Source organism: Moschus berezovskii, chromosome 12, assembly GCF_049115385.1.
Source record: "Moschus berezovskii isolate FMDL1 chromosome 12, NW_MosBer_1.0, whole genome shotgun sequence".
NCBI classification, from domain to species: domain Eukaryota; kingdom Metazoa; phylum Chordata; class Mammalia; order Artiodactyla; family Moschidae; genus Moschus; species Moschus berezovskii.
Window position 1 is genome coordinate 71,519,160 of NC_142471.1, and position 12,367 is coordinate 71,531,526.

The 12,367-nt window shown below is 39.7% G+C and overlaps 1 protein-coding gene across 1 annotated transcript in view; it reads left to right on the forward strand.

Annotated features, from left to right (window-relative positions):
* SORCS3 (sortilin related VPS10 domain containing receptor 3) overlaps positions 1 to 12,367 on the forward strand; it is a 642,617-nt gene that overhangs the window by 518,544 nt on the left and 111,706 nt on the right. Inside the window, exon 9 of the mRNA XM_055424699.2 lies at positions 1,772 to 1,951. Coding sequence (XP_055280674.2) covers positions 1,772 to 1,951 — 180 coding nt within the window. The remainder of the gene's footprint in view (positions 1 to 1,771; positions 1,952 to 12,367) is intronic.

Consider the following 12,367-nt stretch of genomic DNA (forward strand, 5'->3'; position numbering starts at 1 on the left):
ACTTCACTTGCCTGTGTGCCTGTCACCAGCGCTTTCTGCATCAGTGACAAAGATGCCTCTCTTTTGCTTTTCCAACATGCTATTACTCCTTGGCATATACACAGTTCTTCATTTTAAAAATTACTCTTGTTTTGTCAAATGTTTATCCAGGTCAACGTTTCCTTCTGACAGTATAAGTTATTTAGGTAATGACTTGAGTTTGTGATAATATTTGTACAGTTCCTAGCCACATATGCAAACTGGGTTTTGAAAACTATTTTGAATTCTGAACTATTAGAAATGATTTTAGAAATGACCTAGTCATTTCTAAATACAATTAGAATTAGGAATTAGGAATACAAATTAAAGTGGCTTCAGGGACCAAGAAGGTAACATTAATATATAAAGGCAGATAATAGGAATCTTTGGGTATGCAGGGCTGAGTCTTCAGTGAGTACTGGCTCCATCTAAAATACTACACTTTCAGGTATACGGTAGAGACTTTGGTCAAACCGAGGGCTTCCCTGGTGGCTGAGAGGTAAAGAAATCCACCTGCCAATGCAGCAGATGTGGGTTCAATCCCTGGGTCAGGAAGATCTCTTGGTGAAGGAAATGGCAGCTCACTCCATATTTTTGTCTGTGAAATTCCACAGACAGAGGAGCCTGGTGGGCTTCACTCCATGGAGCTGTGAAAAATCAGACAGGACTTAGTGACTGAACAACAACAGCAACAATAATAGTCAGACCAAGCAATTGTGATTCATATTCATTTCATGGGTCCTTCATTCGCAACTTCTGGTTTAGCAGTTATGTATACAACTAGTTAGAAGCTAACAGTTAGGTTAGAGTCATGTCACAGAGGTTCAAAACATGGTTTGGCTGCTTATGAGTTATATAATCTGAAGCAAGTTGGTAAACCTCTGTGTGCCATATTTAATTTCTTAGTAAAGTGGAAATAATCAGACTACCTCCACTCTAGAGTTATTTGGATTTTTTTAAATTGAAATAATGCATTTAGATGACTTAGAGTATGCCCAAATGTTAGCTATTTTTATTGGTCGCTTAACCTCTTCACTCTGTTCAGTGAGAAAATGGAAGCTCAGGGAAGCTGACACATCCAATATCATGCAGCTGACTTATAGTAGAACACTGTTATGACCCAGAACTGTGAATTCAAGGTTAAATATCCTTTCCTGTATAATCCATGGTTTTCAAATATTATTCTTTTTACAACTCCTAAAATATTACACAGAACTCCATGATACAACAAATCTAAGTGGTGCTGGTATGTTTGAAACAGATTTGGAAACCCAGAGCCCCACCCATTGGCTGTGCCTCCAGGCCACCCTTCTTTCAATCCCCATCTGAAGATTCCCAAGAAAGGCATGAAAACCACTATCTTAGAAATGCTGAAACCATAATTAAGATAGAGTGAAGGGAGAGGCCCTGTCTTTTTTTCACGTGTGGGTTTCCTCATGCAAGATTGTATGTCTCTGTTAGCACTAACACCAACTTTCAGTTTAAAAATAAAAAATGAAAGTGGGTAAATCCCTTGGAGCCATGGAAAATGATACCCACTAAAGCCCCTTACACCCATCTTACTGTCACTTAGCAAGAAGCAGAATCATGAAGCTCATAATTTATAGCTTTGGCCCAACATAGAATTGTTTAACATTGCCTATAACTCAAGCTTTTCCTCAGCCATTTCATAAGTCATGGTAATTACTCTGGGTCCCAGTGGGCAAGGAGATATGGAGATCTGTTGCCTTATGGGCTTTCCATCTTCTTACAGGACATGCACATCATTAGTACCAATGAGAACCAAGTGTTTGCAGCGGTCCAGGAATGGAACCAGAATGACACGTACAACCTCTACATCTCAGACACACGTGGGATCTACTTCACCCTGGCCATGGAGAACATTAAGAGCAGCCGAGGTCTGATGGGAAACATCATTATTGAGTTGTATGAGGTATGTAGCCAGCATTATCCTGCACTTGAATCCACCTCTCTTTTTCATAAATTCTAACAATATGAACACAAGCATTGGAATCATAAAGTCCTGAGTTCAGATATCAGCTGTGCACTTAGCACTTGTGATGATTTGGAGCAAGGGACTTAACTTCTCTGTGCCTCAATTTCCTCACCTGTAAAATGGGGATAAAACATCTATCTAATAAAATTATTGTGAGAATGAGGGATAATGTTTGTAAAGCACCTTGTGTGGTAGTTGACTCAATAAGCCTTCAACAAATGGTAGCTAGAGTTGGTGTCTTAAATATAGCATGATTGCAGGCCAGAAGTGAAGGAACTTGATGTCAGTGATCTCTTAAGTACCCTTTTCAAATCTGTGCTTCTTCCTAGGAAGTCTAGGTGGAGGGATTAGTACTATTTATATGCTTTAAATTATTGGGAAAATCATGTTTTATGAGCAATTTTATAAGAGAAGAAAGCACATGTCAGTGGTAGGAGTGAAAGTTCCTCTAAAATGCCACCAGATGCCAACACCTATGTGTGGGGAAGAACCAGCCATGACTTAACATTGAAATTTTCTTATTTTTAAATATGATCACCTTCATTGAGTTTATATATATGTGTATATATATATATATATACACACACACACACACACCAGTTAAAGAATAATTTATCTAGGAAACCGAGTGACTCCATTTAGAGACTATATTGAGAAAGCAATCTAATTGTTTCAGTAACCCTAATGATATATTGTATGTCTATACTTTTAGTAACAATGTGTGTGATCTTTCTCAGTGAAAGTACTTGACTGAGTACTTCAACTAGATGGATTGATTTGAGCAAAGTAGGTGTGTCTCATTATCTCCAACATTTACTAGTAACTTGTGGTCAGACCCATAAATACTGTGCTGGAGGAAGTCATTCATTCACAGTTGCCTCTTGGGGGTGGTAGCTGCAGATTGCTTGCAGAAGCTACTTCCATGTGAGTTTTCCCCTTTGAGAAGTGGGAGTGGCTGTCAAAACAGAGAGATGGGTACATGGACTTCTTTACAGTGGTCTCTTCTGAGCTTCTCATGTCAAAGTTCTAGTATCCCCTACTCTGGTATTTAAGTTGGTTGCTCATTTACTAACAGTGGTGGAAATATATAAGATCCCAATTATTTTACAAGGTAGAAGGAGGATTGCAAAAAGACATGGGTGAATGGAAGTATATATAAAAAAAGGAGAGACATGAATGTCAAGGAAGAAATACCCTGATTTTCTAGGAAGTAGACCAGTGCTGAAATAATTCACTTAGCAACAAGATTCCAGCTTGGGAAATGACCTAGATTTCTTCCTGAAGTTGTAAAGACCAGTAGAGATGACTAAAGAGTGTAAATGGCTTTGAGAAGCTTACATTTTCATGCCTCTAATCACACCAGGAGGCAGAACTATACCTTTGTTATTGTGCAGTAAGTCGCATCTGTGGGAAGGTTTGGATGAATGTTCCCAGGATGGAGGCCATTCCTGTTTGCACAAGTAAGCCTATAGAGGTAAGAGGATTATTCATGCTCCTGTGGTCAGAGCCCATTAAGAGAGGTAGACGTTGCTGCAGATGACCTTTAGTTGAGAAATCCCTGTTTCTCAGACTCTGCTGATATGGTATGGAGTGTATTTTGCCACTGTGCTGTTCCTTTTCCAAAAAAAAAAAAAAAAGTTCTTGAAACTCCTTGGTCATTTAGAACAATGAAACATTCTGCTCTGGAGTATGAATCAAAATGAAGAATGTGCCAAGATACATGTGATTTTTTTTTTTATCTTGCTGAAGTTGGTCTTGTTGAGGGGAAAAAAAAATTACATGGTGTCATTGTATTCACATAGAAACAAGGTATATCAGGCAAGGTAACTTCTCTTGACCTTGTTCTTCCTTCATTTTTATCAGGGTTGATTGTGTCCCTGTATTGTATTCACGTCCATTAGGAAAGCAGGAAAGACACGGGTCCTTCCCCTCAGGGGGCTTGCAATCTAGTTTATTGGGCTTTGAAGGGGTCCATAAATGAATTTCCCCTTCTTCCTGCCCAAGAGTGAAAACAATTGAGCTAGAAGAAAAGGGTGAGACAAAAGGAGATCAGATGCCAGCTTTATTGCTTTTAAAAGCATGGAGGAGGAAGTGTTCTTGGTAATACTGCTCCCCAGAATTGAACTCATCCATCCAGTCTCAGGCAGAAACTATGAATCAAAAGCTCTCTTATGGAAGCCTGTCTCCATAACACCACAACCCTGTGATACAGAGGATGTGATCTTTGCAGGCAGATTCCAAAAATAGTTGAGTTAGGGATGCACTGCCCCTGCCCAGTTCTTTTCTCAATATTGCCAATCTGACTATCAGTACGTTTGCTCTCAGGAGGAAGAAGAGAAGAAGTAAAATGTCAAGAATGACATAAGCCAAGAGTTAGAGAGATGGTATAAATTTTTAAGTCCATGAGCTAGCCAGTCTGATTGTGTAGAATAGATGGTTGTCAGGTACGAGAATGAACGCTGGATAAAAAGTTGGGATTCAGATTCTAAAAGGTGTTTAATACCAAGGGAATAAATTGTATCCTGACACTATCTGGACTATGACCATATTGAAGATTTTTAGAGGGTGATGCTGTTTTGCACCTGGATATGCCTTCTGTGATTTGGAGATAAAGCTCAATTTAATTGGTCTCTAGGGATCATTAGACTTTAACTTTCTTCACTGGAGATTCTCATAGAAACTGAGATTGTGTACCATATGGCCAGTTAACAAAGAAACTATAATTTTTGTGGACTCTAGATGCCCTTGAGTAATACAGCTGGGAAAAAACAGCATGCTTTTACATTCAGTTTCATTTAAATTGACACACTTTTGTGAAGTGTATTTTATTTGATGAGGCTGGTGCATGAGACCATCTACTGGAAAGATGTAAGTGACTCTAATAGGGTTGTGATCATGGTCTAATTTGTATTAGAGGTATAATTCCTGTATGTTATAGAATTACCATAAGAGTAAAGCTAATTCTAATTTGACGAATCTGGAGAGTCTTGCAGATGAATAGGTTTAAATGATGAATTATTAGAGCATGGGAGTAAGGCATGCCTGAGTCCCAGCATGAGAAGGGAACCAGAGTCTGATGGGTAGAGGTCCATTTCATTAGAATGTGAGATGACCTTGGAAAATAATGGGGATAAAAATTTAAACACACTAGGAAAGGGCTTGACTAAAGAGTTGGACATTTATTCTCCAGGCTACTATATCTCTGTTTTCTCTTTACATCTAGCAAATAAATATATGCATGATTTAGTCCCTGTGCCAAGTTAATTCAAAGATTTATATTCTAGTGTAACAGGGTATCACATCTGTTTTTCCTTGTCTGAGATGTGTACAGTTAACACAGATGTGAAGTGGCTTGAGCTGACCATGGCCACTTGAAGCTACTGGTGTATCATTCTGTCTTCTACGTGAACCTCTTCTTGACATTGGAAAGGAAACAAAGAAAGTAAGAATTTATTTGAGAAATTTACCTTCTAGTCTTTGGCACTAAGAGACCTTGGAGACCAATGGGGATCAATCTCACCCAACTCCGTAAAATCTAAAGGGAAATATTGTTCATTTCCTGGTCTATTGGAGCAGTTAACTGCTAAAGAGGGACTCTTGTCCACTCCCTGCCTCAGAATGCAGTATTGTCATGGCTGTAATTATACAATCAGGGGAGAAAATAATTCTTGAAGGCCAAATAATAATCTATTCTTTAAGATAACAGAACCCATTCCATCCAAGGTTGATGCTGACAACGAATGTAGTTCATTATGTGTGTTCACCATTACTCTTATGACACTCTTTTCACGTAGAGTTCTGTTGTTGTTTCTTCATATCTCTAAATATAAACTGCATTTCTTCTTAGTTGTTCTCCACTGATAAATCTGGTAACAAATATGATTTCCAACAGTCTCAATTGTATTGTGGAAACATGCTTCGAGTTGCTGCATTTTCTTCAGTATTTTCCAACTTGTAAATCTGTACAGTAATAACAGTGGTATACCAAATAATTCCTTAAATGCCCTCATTGAATGACTATATAACACAAGCTACACAGGCATTTTACAATCAAGAAAAAAGAAGCAAAAAAGAAACAGGTGAAATTAATTATAATGTTAAATGTTATTTAACTAAAAATCTAAAATACTATCATTTAAGTATACGCTTAATTTGAAAAATTACTAATGAAATATTTTATATTTTTGTCATACCAATTCTACAATGTCCTGGGTGAAGTTTACACTTCCCAAGCATCTCAATTCATATGCTAAATTTTCAGCATAAATACTTCATCAGCATTTACATTCAGTTCAGTTCAGTTCAGTTCAGTCGCTCAGTCGTGTCTGACTCTCCGTGACCCCATGAATCACAGCACGCCAGGTCTCCCTGTCCATCACCAACTCCTGGAGTTCACTCAAACTCATGTCCACAGAGTCGGTGATGCCATCCAGCCATCTCATTCTCTGTCGTCCCCTTCTCCTCCCTCCCCCAACCTTTCCCAGCATCAGAGTCTTTTCCAGTGAGTCAACTCGTCACATGAGGTGGCCAAAGTATTGGAGTTTCAGCTTTAGCATCAGTCCTTCCAATGAACACCCAGGATTGATCTCCTTTAGAATGGACTGATTGGATCTCCCTGCAGTACAAGGGACTCTCAAGAGTCTTCTCCAACACCACAGTTCAAAAGCATCAATTCTTCGGCGATCAGCTTTCTTCACAGTCCAACTCTCACATTACATAACATTTATAGTAGAAAAGATAGATTCACATACCCTGGTTATTCCAAGCATATTTAGAATTTTGCCAGTAACTGGATCCAATATCAGTTTTAAATTTATATTTAAATTGGTTAAAATTAAATAAAACTAAAAGTCAGTATCTCAGTCCTACTGGCCATATTTCAAATGTTCAGGAGCCCTAAGGGGCCAGTGGCTATGGTATTGGACAGCATAACCCTTAATTATATATATATATATATATATATAAAGTTAAAACTCCAATACTTTGGCCACCTTATGCAACGAGTTGACTCACTGGAAAAGACTCTGATGCTGGGAGGGATTGGGGGCAGGAGGAGAAGGGGACGACAGAGAATGAGATGGCTGGATGGCATCACCGACCTGATGGACATGAGTTTGAGTGAACTCCAGGAGTTGGTGATGGACAGGGAGGCCTGGTGCGCTGTGATTCATGGGGTCGCAAAGAGTTGGACACAACTGAGTGACTGAACTGATATATATATATATATATATATACTTTTTCTTATTTATCTATTATAGCATCTCCATGTGGTAGATATTATTCCCTATTGTACCTGGGAGAGTACAGAGATACAGAGAAGTTGGCAACTTGACTCTGGTCACACAGCAAGCAAAAGGGAGAAGCTATCTGTGAACCAACTTATGTCCATTTGACCCAAAAGTTCAGTCTCTTCCTATTACACATTTTTTTTTCAGATTCGTTTTTTTTAATTGAGGTATAATTCATGTGCATTAAATTTAACCTTTTTGGTTCTATGAGTATTAACGGAGGTATGTGCATCTACCACCATAATCAAGATATAGAACACTGAATATATAGGACATTTTCCCAAAACATTCCCTCTTATGGCCCTTTTGTGATCACTCTCCTCCCATTCAAAGTCACTGGCAAGCCGATATGATTTCTCTCCCTCCAGTTTTGCCTTTTCTACATGTTCATATGAATGAAATTGTGCAGTAGGGAGTCTTTTGAGTCTAGCTTCTTTCACTTATTATTTTGAGATCCACCCATGTTACTGAATATCAAGAGATGTTCCTTTCTTTCTATTGCTGCGTAGCACTGCATTGCCTGCGTGTGTTCTTGTTTGTTCATTCATTTGCCAGTTGAAGGTTATTCAGGTTGTTTCCAGATCTGTGTGATTATGAATGAAATTTCTTTAAACATTTATGTGCACATAAGTTTTTCTTTCTCATGGATAAATACCTAGAAGTAGAATTGCTAGGTTCAATTCGTGTGTGTGCTGTTGTTCAGTCGCTGTCCAACTCTTTGCAACACCATGGACTCCTCTGTCCTTCACTGTCTCCCAGAGTTTGCTCAGGTTCATGTCCATTGAGTCTGTAATGCTATCTAACCATCTCATCATCTGCTGCTTGCTTCTCCTTTTGCATTCAGTCCTTCCCAGCATCAGGCTCTTTCCCATTGAGTCAGCTCTTCACATCAGGTAACCAAAGTATTATTGGAGCTTCAACTTTAGCAACAGTTCTTCCAATGAATATTCAGGATTGATTTCTTTTAGGATTGACTGGTTTGATCTCCTTGCAGTCCAAGGGACTCTCAAAAATGTGTTTATAAAAAGCCACCAAGCCATTTCTTAAGTGGCAATATCATTTTGTTCTGCACCAGAGATGAAAACAAGTTCTAGTTGCTTCACATCTTTACCAACACTTGGTATTATCAGGTGTGTGTGTGCATGTGGGGGAGAAGCGGTGAGTGTGCGGCACACGTGTGTGTTTAGACATTCTTTTAGAGGCCTAGTGGTACTTTGTTAGTTCTGTCTAGATTTCCTAATGACTAATTATATCTTGACCTCACTATACTTGGTTGGATGGATAAAATGAAACTCTGAGCCACCCTTAGTGTTCTGGCCTCTTTGCCCATATTGTTGACGTTTCATTGCTTTCCTTGTCTCCAGTGACTTCCCTCCATCCACTGCTTTATCTTGACCTTACATTACCCTTCTTTGGACAGGTGGACAACTACTTATAGACTCCACGGGGACATTTTACCCAAACTAATCTTCTTCAGCTCCTCACCACAGGTCCAACTCTAGGAACAGCCCAAGGCACACCATGATAATTGCTTTTCTCAGCAGAACCCTGGTTTCCTTGTCCTGAGGGCCCAGGGGAGTGAGCGACAGATGAGTGTACCACCTGGACGCAGTGCTCTGCCAAGGGGCTGCTGTCAGTGTCCCTTTGCACCTCAGATTGATTTCCAGGGGGAAAGTGGGTCATGCAGGCCTGAGATCTTGTATCAATACTACCCTCTTCTGTGGGGACTACCACAAGCTGGTACCTTTCTCTTTGAGCTCTCAGGGCCAACAGCAGCAGCTTTGCTTCTGATTTCAAACCACAGTGGAACATAGCATGTTTAAGTTTATCAGATTCTAAACGTCTCCTTGAATGGAGAAGCTAAAATGTGTGTCTTATTCTCCAATTTCTTTATACTGCATGTAGTGAAGGTAAGCAGTGTTTCATGGAACTTTTGTTTTAGGTATATATGTATGTATATATATATATATATATGTAGGTACATGTGTACACATATATGCATATATGGTTATGAGTCTACCAGGTGGCAATGGAAATGATTTCATACTTGGGCTGTGCTTGAAATGTTTGAAAGCTATTGGCCTAGGATACAGAAAGCAAAGCACCTTTCAAACTTGCAGTCCATTTATTCAAGAGACAAAGCCAAGAACCAATTCAGCAGCAATGATGGGGCTTAGAATAATCCAAATACAAATGGAAAGTGTTCCTTTTTTCCCCCAGACAAGACTGAGATTTCTTTGGCATTATGTGCAGCTGCAGGAGGAACACCCTCAGAGATGCATCTGGGTTCCCTCAAAATCTCTCCTTTCTATATCTTTTCAGTCTCCATTCTCATGATTTTGCTCTCAGACTAAGTGGGGCACACAGAAAATACCCACCTGAGTGGTAGGGTTCTTAGGAGAAAAATGCTAATGTAATACTGGCATATATTTTCCAAGCATGCTTATCCAGAAGAACACAAGAAGCAGCAGAGTGGTTAGTAATTCATGCTAGAATGCACTGGACTAGGAGGCAGGGGGTGCGGGTGACAGACAAGAGTCTGATTCTGACCTGTTTATTTTCTAGAAATTAGATAGCAAGACCCCCAGTGCACGATGGAGAAGGGCAACTGGCTTAGGTAAGAGAAAGATATGTCATCATTAACTGGTAATACACCAGAAAAGGTACCAGCCCTTTGTCTAAAGAGAATAGCAAAAGGCCTCCATTAGGCAGAAGGTTCTAAGGAAACTCAGATTCCATTCCATGTGAGGAATTATCAGTAACTGGGTTTGAGACAGACACCTTTGCAGTTGGTTTTAAAGACTGAGGTGATCGCAGAGCCTCACAGACCTTGATGAGTGTGTGAAGTACCAGCCTTCCTGAAATGGCACTGTCTCTGAGCAGCTAAGGCAGGGAGGGTACCACTGGGAAAGGAGATAACGCTGACACCACTGTCCCTCACCCCACCCAGGCTTCTGTCCTTTCCCACCCTCTGTTCACAATAGGATTCTAATCAATTCCATCCTTGGCCCTTTGTCAAACTCTCCTAGTGGTGTCCTTCCCAGTTTGTTCTCCTCCAGACATGCCCTGTTTGTTTTTTTGTTATTTATTTATTTTGTGTTTGGGTTGGCATTCTTTATTCTCTTTCAAGGCCAGTTAGGTTACCTAAAAAAAAAAAAAAAGCAGTTCTCATTTCATCAGCTAAATTTTGTCATTAAAAATCAAACAAACAAACAAAAAAAAAACAGAAGAGCTGACTTCTATGAAAGTCTTTTCCTTTGCTCCCACTGGGATCCTCTCAGAACCTCAGTTCACGATGACCCTCAAAGAATGGGGGTAAGTATAAATACAATTAAAATTTTGAAATATCTGAGTGTTATCTAGAAAACCTGCGGAAGTCTTTTTTATATGTATCTTAACAATTTGAATTACCTTTCCTTTGGAACTTGAATAGCAATTCAAGACAACATTGATTGCTGTCATTCTAAATATCTCTTCTTATTGCTCAGATGTGGGCAGAGAAGTAATAAAAGTGAGTCAAATCTGTGCTTACTCTTGAATCTTTCTGGATGATAATTCTCCTCACTCTGTAGCTACTTGTGTTGTGGTGATGCTCTTCTTCCTTCAGATTATCAAAGGTATGCAAATCCCAATACATGGGGAGCTCTCCCAGGAGTAGTCTACATTATCTGTGGTATCCTTTGCCAACCAACGGAGGAAAAAAAGAAAGGAAAGGGTTTATTCCACCTTTTTTTTCCCCACCTTTTTTAAAGTGACAATTGGCTGAGACCCAAGATAAAATAAGAACTATCCAAAGTCCACAGTGAACTGGTGTCACAGCCAATGATAGGGGCCAGGTCACCAAGCTGGGTCATCTGAGATAGAAAACATCTCAGTTCAGTTCAGTCACTCAGTCGTGTCCAACTCTTTGCAACCCCATGGTCTGCAGCACGCCAGGCTCCCAGAGCATCACCAACTCCCAGAGTTTACTCAAACTCAGTCCATTGAGTCAGTGATGCCATCCAACCATCTCATCCTCTGTCGTCCCCTTCTCCTCCCACCCTCAATCTTTTCCAGCATCAGGGTCTTGATTCCAGCTTGTGATTCATCCAGCCTGGCATTTCACATGATGTATACTCTACATGTAAGTTAAATAAGCAGGGTGACAATATACAGCCTTGACGTACTCCTTTCCCAATTCAGAACTGGTTTGTTGTTCCATGTCCAATTCTAACTGTTGCTTCCTGACCTGCATGCAGATTTCTCAGGAGGCAGGTCAGGTGGTCTGGTATTCCCATCTTTTTAAGAATTTTTCCACAATTTGTCATGATCCTTTATCCTTAATTATCTTATTGATTAACTTATTAAGAGATTTTCTACCTCACTGCTAATCAAGACACTTCAACTTACCACCATTACAGATTATACATTGATGCCTTGAACCTGTCTACAAGCCCCCTGTGAGCAAAATCCTATGTTCTCTGTTTTTATTTATTTTTAATTTTTATTGAAATATAGTTGATTTACAATGTCAGCAGTGGCCACAGGACTGGAAAAGGTCAGTTTTCATTCCAATCCCAAAGAAAGGCAATGACAAAGAATGCTCAAACTACTGCACAATTGTACTCATCTCACAGGCTAGTAAAGTAATGCTTAAAATTCTCCAAGCCAGGCTTCAGCAATACATGAAACGTGAACTTCCAGATGTTCAAGATAGTTTTAGAAAAGGCAGAGAAACCAGAGATAAAATTGCCAACATCTGCTGGATCATCGAAAAAGCAAGAGAGTCCAGAAAAACATCTACTTCTGCTTTATTGACTATGCCAAAGCCTTTGACTGTGTGAATCACAATAAACTGTGGAAAATTCTTCAAGAGATGGGAATACCAAACCACCTGACCTGCCTCTTGAGAAACCTGTGTGCAGGTCAGGATGCAACAGTTAGAACTGGACATGGAACAACAGACTGGTTCCAAATCGGAAAAGGAGTATGTCAAGGCTGTATATTGTCACCCTGCTTGTTTAACTTATATGCAGAGTACATCATGAGAAATGCTGGCCTGGATGAATCACAAGCTGGAATCAAG